Source organism: Drosophila takahashii, chromosome 2L, assembly GCF_030179915.1.
Source record: "Drosophila takahashii strain IR98-3 E-12201 chromosome 2L, DtakHiC1v2, whole genome shotgun sequence".
NCBI lineage: Eukaryota > Metazoa > Arthropoda > Insecta > Diptera > Drosophilidae > Drosophila > Drosophila takahashii.
In genome coordinates, this window is record NC_091678.1 from 14,772,260 (window position 1) to 14,783,240 (window position 10,981).

General features: G+C 38.8%; 1 protein-coding gene across 2 annotated transcripts in view; it reads left to right on the top strand.

The window, feature by feature from the left end:
* The first annotated feature begins 170 nt into the window (after positions 1-170).
* Positions 171-10,981, top strand: part of Shawl (Shaw-like) — a 35,811-nt gene continuing 25,000 nt past the window's right edge. For both annotated transcript variants that reach the window (XM_044395017.2, XM_070217923.1), the window contains exon 1: positions 171-301. In XM_044395017.2, the coding sequence (XP_044250952.2) occupies positions 258-301 (44 nt within the window). In that variant the 5' untranslated portion in view covers positions 171-257. The remainder of the gene's footprint in view (positions 302-10,981) is intronic.

A 10,981-nucleotide genomic window follows, 5' to 3' on the forward strand; every position in this document is an offset into this window, starting at 1 on the left:
CAACCTGCGCCCAAGTCTAATTAAAAAGTATTACACCCAGCTAGCAGATTGCTCATCCGCCGTGTGGAACTCGAGTGCCGGAGTGTTCGTGTTAAAATAAATACCTACATATGGTGGGGCAGCTTTTGGTTAAATTTAAGGGTTACGTCTAGTGAAAGCCAACCGAGGAGTGTCGAAGGTTTTGTTCGATTTGCTGGCGGGCCATCAAGGAATTGGTTTGGCATGCGGCTGCTGTTGCCACAACTGTTGCATGCAACATGGATGGCGAAAATCGGATTATACTCAATGTGGGCGGAATAAGGTAAGTGTTTGCTTAAGTTTGCTTAAAAGCTGTAATCTGAAATTAAATACAAACTATCTATATTGGTAACAGAACGGGATTTGAGTAACAATGAAAAATATAGAAAACAGAACTGCAAGTTTCAATTTTTAATAGTTTTCAAATTCTTTTCAAATAAATATGTGGAATGTTTGTTTAAGCTTATAAAAACATTTAATCAATTTATTTCTTCAACTTTGGATAAAAAAATTTAGGATATCAAAATACAAATAATAAGGAAAACAAATTTACAACCTCTATTGAACATAAAAAATCCATAAAAAAAGAATATCGCTTCATTGCTATTGAAATAATATTTGGTTTCAAGTTTTTATGCTTATACGAAAATAGATGGTGCTCCTGTTTGTATTTATCTTAGGCATTGCCAAATCACGTAGCACATCCTGTTGATTTAATATATTCGCCATATTTGTGTTGCCATAGAAACACACCAGCGTTCAATCCAATTTAGCGCACTTGGGCTATCGACACTGTATTTTTTCAGTTGGACAGGATATTGGCCAAGGATAGTTCCCATGTATTTCCGTCATTATTTGGGCATTGTTGTGATTACGCCTGGCAAAACAATGGAGGCGATACGTAGTCTGTTATCCTTGCCAACTATATGAAAGGGGGAAAAATAAGAAAAACAAAATAGAACTAGTGAAATTGTTCACAATTTGTGTTACAACAGGAAACGTTGACTCTTGTTTGTATGTGTGATTTGCTGTATGTACAATGAACATTCATGTAAATAACTGTGCCCTGGCTTTGAGTTGTAAGCTCCATTATCAGCATCGTCATCGGGCCCATCATCATCATCATCAGAATCATCGTTGTCGTCGTGTGTAGCTGTGCTTTTTTTGGAGATATGTATATAGTATATAGCCACCCTCGACTTGGGGCCCTTGTCTGCTTGAGCGCACTTTTCTGGCTGAGAGCATTTATCCAGCTGCAGATTTTCGTGCCTAGTTAATAATTTATGATTCCGTTAATGGCCAATGTGAGTGGGGCGATTAAGAAAAAAGGCCCAGGATATTTTTCGGTGGCTCTTCTCGGTATTCTCATTGTATACAAAATTAAGAGCATAATTCTCCCTCGAATTCCAGGTATTTTTTTTTAACATTTTCAATTACATTTAGCACGAATTTTTAAGCCGTTTTTTGTCCATCACTGAACACTATCTTTTTGGGACCACTTTGACCCACACAAAGCGGGTTAATTTTATTGCTGCCAACATATTTTGTCCGCTCGGTTAACCGCACTTTGCAAAATTAACAATGCAATTGCAATTGCATCATCACAGTATAAATTCTATTTTACTGTGTTTTTTTTGTATCAACCGCAGCAATGACCACAAAAAAGAGAATGAAATATCAACAAAAAGTAGACAACTGTGGTAAAAGGCATTCTTGCGGGGCCCTTTTCAAATCCACCACGCCCATAAAGCAAAGCCATTAAATTGACACATTTCTTAAAAAAAATATATAAAATATTGTGGCATACAAAAAATCACTTGAATGTAGCGTCACCAGGCGGTTTGTGGGTGGAGCACTGAAATGCTGCACTTACGTAAACTTTAAAAATCTTGCTGAGAAATGCAAATGGAAAATATACAATACCAAGGAAAACAATGATAGGCAAATAGACTATTTAATAAGAGAATTTAGAATTTTTAATTTAAAGCAAAAATATTTAAAAACCGAGTTATTGATTTTTTTTCCAGTGGGAAGCCGCAAAAACCGCCCATTACTTCTGCACAAAAATATGTATATAAATCTCTCACCGACATTTGCCATCTAAATGGATGAAAGCTTCGGTTTCAGTTTCGCTTAAAGTTCTGTGGACTGCCATAGAGGCGAAGTGGGTGGAAAAAGGGGGGTTGTAATATGTCGCACTACTCGAATGCTTGTTTAAGTCCTGTCTGTGTCGGTATCCTTCTAGACTACACACACTTTTCTAGCATACTTATGCGGGCCATTGCTGGCTGGGCTGACTGGCATCACGCTGTCAGCTCGCCGACGTTTTTAGCACAAATAATACATGCACAGGCGGCATACAAGCATTGTTCGTGTGAGCATTAAATGGAATACATTGCACTGCGAGTATATTCTGCTGTAAGTTGTTTGCCTGCTCCCCAAGTTTCGTATTCGAGCTGAGACCAAAAGTTGTCGCCTTTAAGGGAACCCCGAGAAAATGCGCTTAAAATACTTGTGGCCCAGCGAAGCGGTAAAGCAGGTTAAGTTCTGTAGGGTTGTAGCAAACAAAATAAATTCTCCTTATTGCTTAGACATTTGCCAAGTCTGATGGCCTTAGATCCTAATTATAAGATAGTTATCCACAGTCCTAATTCGACGTTATTAATATTATATTAAAATAAGGCTGTTTACTGTTTGTTACCAATTTTACAAATCAGTTGATTTCGGACAGGCATTTAATACGTCTATACTGCAACTGAAATTCAATATTAATTTGAGTTAGGCTGTTCAAAACAAGGTAAATTCGCATTGTTGTTTGAAAATCTGCCAAAGGAGATGGCATATGATCCTTGTTATTTGCTAGTTATTCACAGTTCACAGTCAGAACTTACATTCATAAACTTAATTAAAATGGACTCTAATTAGTAATTAAACTCAATTGAGGTTCTTCCCGTTTGTAAATCAATAGCTGTACCAATTTTACACATGAGTTGATTGTGGCCCAACATCATTATTCAAAGGCCTCATACGCTGCCCATTTGAATTATGAAATAATAAAATGCACATATTTTGATCAATTAAATTATACTGCAAATGAAATTCAATTTTCAATCAGCATCAGCCAAATATTAAAGTCCTTTGATTGAAAATTAAATAAATAAATGTTTAAATAAATAAAATTTTAATTTTGACTTGACTTTGATATCTCTTAATAAGAGGAAGCCTTCTCTATATCATTATATTATCGTTAGCTAAAATGTAATTGATATCTTTAATTAAGGTATTAATTACGAGACAAAGTGGCTATAGTGAATTTCCTGAAATGCATTGTTAATTACTAATTTGTTTTCAATTCGACTGGGACTTTGATTTCAATTAATCTATTAATTTTATGCTCACTAAATGGGGACTTCAAACTGCAAGACAAGGCACATAAATTCCAATTCCTTTAAATGCTTGGATGCTGTTTCGAAATACATTGCCTCAACTTTAAGTAAAATCTCAATCATGACCAGCATGAAAAGCTTCTTATTCAGCCCAATAATAATGGGAATTATATGTATTTCGTCAAGTTCCCCTTGGTATTTGGATGTGTGATGATTATCATTGTGATTACGCGGCATTTTTTGTCATAAAAAGAGAGAAGAGGAGCGAATATTGTATGGGCAATGGCTTGGGAATTGGTCGGTTCGAGGATGGGCGACTCCCAGATCCTGCTGCTCATCAACGCAGACAATTGCGCACTGATTGTATCTTTGATTCACGCACACATTCGCCGGCACTCACTCACTCACTCACACAATCACACACACACTGGCAATAAAGCTGCCACTGTGGTTGTCTTTCAACACAAATACATTATACTTAGTGCCGCTGGTTGTTTGTTTGTGATGCTGCGTATTTCCGCTGCCATTTTCTCCCCGCCATTGTTGGGATTTTCCCTGCTTTCCCAGGGAAGGCCCTCGGTTCGCTCTTCAATCTCACGCCATTGTGTGCGAATTAAACGAAATGGCTAATGAAAAGTTTAACAGTCAATAAATAAAGCGGGCTGCGACATCAACCATCAAAGGCTCTGCTCTTGTGCTCATAATGGAAGATGAATCCTGATGCCCTCGCATTTTATTTTATCTCAAAAGCTTTAATTTGTTTATTGAGCTTAGCTAAGTGGTTTGGCGTTGGTATCTTTTATTTAAATGATTGAAATAGGTTTAAAGAAATTAAATACCGTAAATAAGCACATTCAAAAATATAATCTAGAAAAGGGCACATCTGAAACTGTGTATCATACACAGATTTATATCAGAAATATATGGTCAAGTATGTTTATACCCGTTACTCGTAGAGTAAAAGGGTATACTAGATTCGTGCAAAAGTATGTAACAGCTAGAAGGAAGCGTTTCCGACCCCATAAAGTATATATATTCTTGATCAGGGTCACTAGCCGAGTCGATCTAGCCATGTCCGTCTGTCCGTCTGTCTGTCTGTCTGTCTGTCCGTCTGTCCGTCTGTATGAACGCTGAGATCTCAGAAACTACAAAAGCTAGAAGGTTGAGATTTCCCACACACATTCTTTGGCTTCCTACGCAGCGCAAGTTTATTTTAGCCGAGCGCCACGCCCCCTCTAACGCCCACAATCGCCCACTAACGATTTTAAAATGGGTCCTGCGCCCACATCTTTAAAGATTTCCGAGAAGTATAAATGCAATTTTGTTGTGTATATTTATACCTATCGAAATGTAGAAGTCATTTTTCAAATCGGACCATTCATTAAAAAGTTATACGCAATCAAAAATTATATATCTATCTCCCTCGCACTCCCTTTAGCTGAGTTACGATTATTAGTCGGGACACCAACCCGACACAGCGTTCGCACTCCCTTTAGCTGAGTGACGGGTATTAGATAGTCGGGTCAACAACCCGACTATAGCGTTCTCTCTTGTTTTAAAATATTAATTGCCAATAAACTCAGATCAGTAAACCAATTAATTTATTATTATAATTGTTTTAAAAATTATTTCCGACGAAAAGCTCTATCTTTCTTTTTAAGGACGATGATAGCCATGCTATACTTTAAAATAAGTTTCAACAAAATGTATCCAATTGATACTTACTAATGTTATCACTTCTTCTTCCGTCTAATTAACAAATAAACTTTTACATCGACTTGGTTGAACTGCTTTTTAATGGCAATTCAACTTCAGGCCAGGACACCAACAGAAATGTCTCATTGTCCTGCCGCTGCAGAGCGGAACAAATAAGTGGGAGGACGCTGTGGAGGATGACAAATTGCTGACAAGCATTCTGCGGCATTTGCTGCAGCACAAAAAGAGAAAGCCAACACCCGAGCGAGAATAAAAAAAAGAAAACCGGGAAAAAGAATAAGTGAAAGCAGAAGTAAAATGCAAATGCTCGTGCCGGTTTCACTGCTCAAGTAGCCGCTTAGAGGCAAGTGGCAAAGACAATGGCCCAAAGCGAGTCCTCCCGCCTCACACTCACACTAATACTCGCTCTCGCACTCACACTCACACTGGGAAACAAAGGACACTCCAGCGACGGTGCGAGAAAAGCGGGAAAAGCTGGAAAAGCTGACAAAACCACAGCCAACAAGGAGAACAACAATTTAAAATCAACAGCTGCGCGTGTCCTGACAGAAGGAGCACGAAAAAAGTTGAAGTAGCGACTTGAAATGCTTCTCGTTTTGTTTTTTGAGTTTTGCCTTTGTTTTTGTTTCTGTTTAAATAGCCAAGTTAAGGAACGTGGCCGGGCGGAAATAGCAAAGTAATAAATAAATTTCCTGCTCTTTTGCTGTTTTATGTTTGGACCGCTTTATTGCGGCTTCGTCTGCAGCGCCTAACGCTTCATTAACTTTTCGGCTTTTAATATACTCGGCCAGACCCGAAATTTCCGCCTTCCGCCCAATCATCTGCCGCTCCCTGCCCCTTGACCCCTATCCTCTCCCTTAACCCACCACTGTTGTTGTCACTCAGTCAGGCGTTCATCGAGGTCTCTTCTGTCTGCGGGAGCCACGAAATTGGAAAACATTTTCGGTTCCTTTTTGCTTGCTTTTTTTGGTGCTTTCTTTTTTTGAAACTTCAGCAGAAAAAAGGGCCATAAAATAAATAAACACTGAAAACGAAACGAATACCGCCTATGGCCTAAAAAAAAGAAAGAAAGAAAAAACCGCCAAAAAAAATTGGCCCACTTTAACCCTTCTGGGTGTCGAGGTGTGAGATTTAGTGACACTTTAGCTGGCGGATATCTTTTGAGGCCCAGGCGCATTAAAAGAAGGTTAAAGGCATGCTGGCCCATAAAAGCTTAAATTTAGTGATATTGGGGTCAAAGTGTTGGACATTTGGATTTTTGGTTTTCAGTTTTAAATGAACTTTTAAATCTTTTTCTTAAGTTATGATTTTATATGATTTTTTTAACATTATAAATCAAGACAAGTTTTCATCCTTTTCGTCAGTTTTGCATCTCAAGAAAGATTTAAAACTCACTCCAACTGTAAGCATAAATTTGCGTAACTTTATTTGCGAGATTCAGCCATCTTAAAGTTTGAAAAGTTGGGGTGTAGTGTTGTTGTTAAATAAACTCTATAAACTAGCTGGATGAGACTGAATTCAGTGCCTCAATTCAAGAACTAACAAAGAGAGAAGAAACCAACTCAACTCATGGGTTAACTTCAGTGCTCGTGAGTTCGTATGTTCGTGTGCTCGAGTGCGTTGAATGGTGTGTTTATATGCGGGGAACAATTTTTTAACTCTGCACACAACAACAGCAGCAAGCAAGACCAAGCTCAAAAAATGAACAGAACCACAAAATCATATTGTAAGCCTTGTCAGCTGGCACACGCTTACAAACACACAGTCCTACACAGAAAGAAAAAAACATAAAATAAGTTTGATAAATTTTCTGATATAAAATTAGAGCGAAAAAATGCCGAAAATGTAATATTATGTACAATGTACATATTTGTAAACTAACCATATTATATTGGTTGTAGAAGTAAGAAAAGTTTTTTTAAGCAGTAAAATTTTGAATATTTCAGGCTATATACTTTCGCCTAAAAAGCTACTTTAAATATCTATATTTCTTAAGAAATATTATGATATGTCTCTTGATATGATATGTATTATAATTATTTAAAATATTTAAGCTATAATAACTTATACCGTAAATGTCCTAAAAAGTTACATAAATAAAATACATAAATTTCATATGAAATCTTGGGATATATTTCTGGATCTAAAATTATGAATAGGATATATTTTTTCTTCGTGCACACATGTGAGTATCTCTAGCTATTTCTATGCGTCCTTGTGCAGGGGCTTCCGCTTCCTTTTCCCCGCCGCGTGTGCGTGTGTTATTTTAACAGCAATTTTAATGAAGCGCGAAACCGTTGAAATACAATTTGTAAAGCTGAGGGGTTGGGGATAAGGATGTGGACGCAAGGGGGGTTCTGTCGGTGCGGGACAGGAAAAACAAACTCAGAAATGTTTGGCAAAGTGGAGGAGGAGAATGGGCGCAGGGAATATCTGTTCGGGCCAGGTCTTTTTCTGCCTCTGGTAACGCCGAATAAAAATGGCTCGAAAACGCGCTTTTGCTTCGGCGCTTGTGTTACTTTGTGACTCGCGAACGCGTTTTGTTCGCGAGTTTGTGCGAGTTAATTAAAAAGGGTTTTACAATCAGCGCACAAAGGTCTCCTCGGGGGCCGAGGCCCTGTTGCCAAATAAGAAAGTCTTCATATATTTCAATGTAATTTCGCCTAGGTCATGGGGCGCATTAGGAGTTATGGCTAAATTTGTTTTGTCGGCAGTCCCTCGTAAAGAACGCCCGGGCGTTGCCTTATTTTCAATTGTGCGCGGAGGCCTCCTTAAAGCTTTTTAAGAATATTTCTTGGTGTTTTATTAGCCAGACCGAAATAAGACATTTTAATGCTATTTTGTAACTGTGCTTAAACGAGGCGGGGCATTGTAACCTAAATAAAATTACAATATATTTATTTTCAGAACTCTGGTGCTTTAAATCCTTTAGAGAATTTAATAAAAATTGTGAAAATTCTGAAAAGTTTAATATAAACTGTTATTTTATAAAATCATGTGTTAATTGTTCGCCCAAAGTTTTATTTTCATGGCTAAATTATGAAACTAAACTGTACAGCTGCATAAAGTAAAATGCAAATGGTGCTGGGGTAATTTTTATTTAAACTTTAATGCATGGCATAAACACTTTTTCGGTTTCTAAGTGGTTTCTGCTTGTATTCCGCAAACAAAAAAGTGTTGTCCTTTGAAGCTGCGCTGCTTGTCGCTTGGCTTACTCTTGGCTACAAAAGGACATTTTCCTTCCACGTTATCGCTCATTTTTGCCTCCTTTTAGAGCCCCACCGTTGTTTGCTTTGTGTTGGCCATGTTTGCTGTTTTTAGCGTCTAGTGCATCGCGGCTGCCTGAGCAAATATTTGAGCAAGTTAATAGCCAAGAGCGATGGCGATGGCGATGCAATGCCACTGGCAACTCATCAGCCTCGCCAGCGTCTGCGTCTGGCTTTTGTGGCGCCTCCGGCATGCCGACAGGATTCCTGGCGGGGGGAGAGGGGCTTGGGGTATATATGCTCCTATTCGGAGGCGGGAGACCATCCCATCAATGGCTCTTCTCACGCCAATGCGCAATACACTTCCACTTTATGCACATTTCCGGACTGGCGCGGCAAACAAAAAATGGGTGACGGGGCCACAGGCAGAAGGAACAAGCTAGCAGGCATTAATCCAGTTCCCCGACACCAAGATACCTGGTAGATAGTGTAGCCCAATGACATAATTTAAATAAAAAGAGAAATGTCACCGATTTAATTTAGAAGCTGAAAAGAAAATAAAATTGCTTTAAATAAAATAAGTTTAAATTGCTAGATAAGCTTTTTCCTTTTAAATAATTATTTTGAATTAAATGTACATATATATTCTTAGATACATATACCTAGAAAATAATCTTTGCTTAGATTTCACTAAGCTAGATAATAATGTTGAAAGACTTTGTTGATATTGCCAGTTTTCCAAAAATATCTCTCCTCTTTAAGCTTTCTTAATCCTTTTTCATGGAGACATCAAAGCTTCAACATTTTGTTTAATTTAAAAATTTAAATTAAACAGTTTGTACTAGTATCACAAATCGAAATCACCAGGGAAACAGCGTCAATTTGCGATTACAGGGTACACTGATGTTGCCGCTTTCGTGTGCGACATGTGTAACGGAGGGCGTGGCCAGAGGGGGCGGGGACGGACACGGAAATGCCATTGCATTCGGCAAACAACAAAAGGCCCGTAACAGTCGGCGGATTCTTAGAACCAGACGAGCTGGATGTCGAGCGATGGGATGATGTATGTGAGCGTTTCCATTTGAAGTGGCATCAAAGCCATCATCGTTTTCGCTTTTGTTGCAGTTGCTGCTGCTGCCGTTGTTGCATCAGAATGTTGCTGCTGTTGGCAGGACTACAAAGTTCCACCTTATTGACTGCTACGGCATTTTTGCGCATTTTCACGCTATTGACGTTGATGGCGTGAAAATCGATGGCATCTGCGGCGACCAAATCCAACAAATGCGGGTTATGTTGAATTTTTAATTACTGGCTTGATTTGGCCAGTGGCTGAGGTCAATTAAGGAGCTTAAAATAAAATAATCAATCGATTTTAAAGCAGACGCGGTTCAGTTATTTTTAACTAACTAACTAACCGTTGCGCGTTGTTTACCTTAATTTGAGTTGGTAAGGTTCAAATTGGCATTTAATTTGTGGAGTTAATTTAAAATATCTAAATTAGAAATCTTAAACGAAACAGGTCACAGTAATTTGATAATTTTAAATAAACAATTTTTATAAGATATGGAAATTTTTTATTATTCATTTTAATAATATAAATAATATCACTCGCATTGCGATTTCAATACTTGTAACAAAGTAACTTAAAATATAATAATCCAAAACTTACCGGTTTTTCCCACTGGTTATCCCTTTGATCCCACTGTGCGTAAATCGCATTACGGCCATAAAACGACGATGTGTCTGTGTCACAGCATTTAGCCTGCTTAACGGAGGTAATAGGCCAACAGCGAAGAGAAATCGGAGGACTGAGGCTGATGGGGGCCCAAATGGGATGGCAATATGCTGACACATCTGGTCTGAAACTGGATCGCAGGCACTTTATTGGGTTAAGTGCGATGCAATTGCGTGAGTGAGTGTGTTGAACCCAATTTGATTTTTCACTTATGGGTACTTGCGTTTTCCCAGCGTTTCCAGCGCGGTTTTTAAACGCGCCAAATGGCGAAATCATCGTTGCATAATTTTGGGCTGAAGGAATTTAAGTTGCCATTAAGAATTTTTTTTGATCTGGTTTACATTGCTAATCCTTGTTAAGCCTTTTGTTTACCCTCCTCCTGGGGATATTCCCCCTGCTTTCTGGTTGCTCTGGCTCTTTTCTTGGCTTATCTGCGCCGTGTCCATGGCCATTTTCCGGCTAATGATCAAAGTGCTGGGCATCTCGATGTCCCCAGTGGGAGAAGTTACTTTTCCTCCCATTTTTTTTCACCCTCTTTGGCAGCCTTTTGGTCGCTGAACATAACAATGTAATCGAGTGTAGACACTGTGATAAAGTTGAATTGCCGCTGTGAAAAAAAGAGTGACTGCAAATTGGCCAACGTGGCGGATACTTGTTTTTTTTTCTCGGCCACGCTCTTTTGGCGGCTTTTGCTGTGGAGTGCAAATGCTGAATTATAGTTTTGGTGTGGCAGGATAATTAAAGTATGGCCGTGGCAGTTAATAACAGCATTTTTCTGGCTGCACATTAAGTCCGGTGAAAAATGATTTTCAATTATGCCCCGCATTCGAGCCTGAACTAAGAACTACAACGCTCGAGCGCACCTGTGCACGCGCCTCAATGCGCACGGCTGCGCTTTTGGCAATCATCATTCCTTTCTC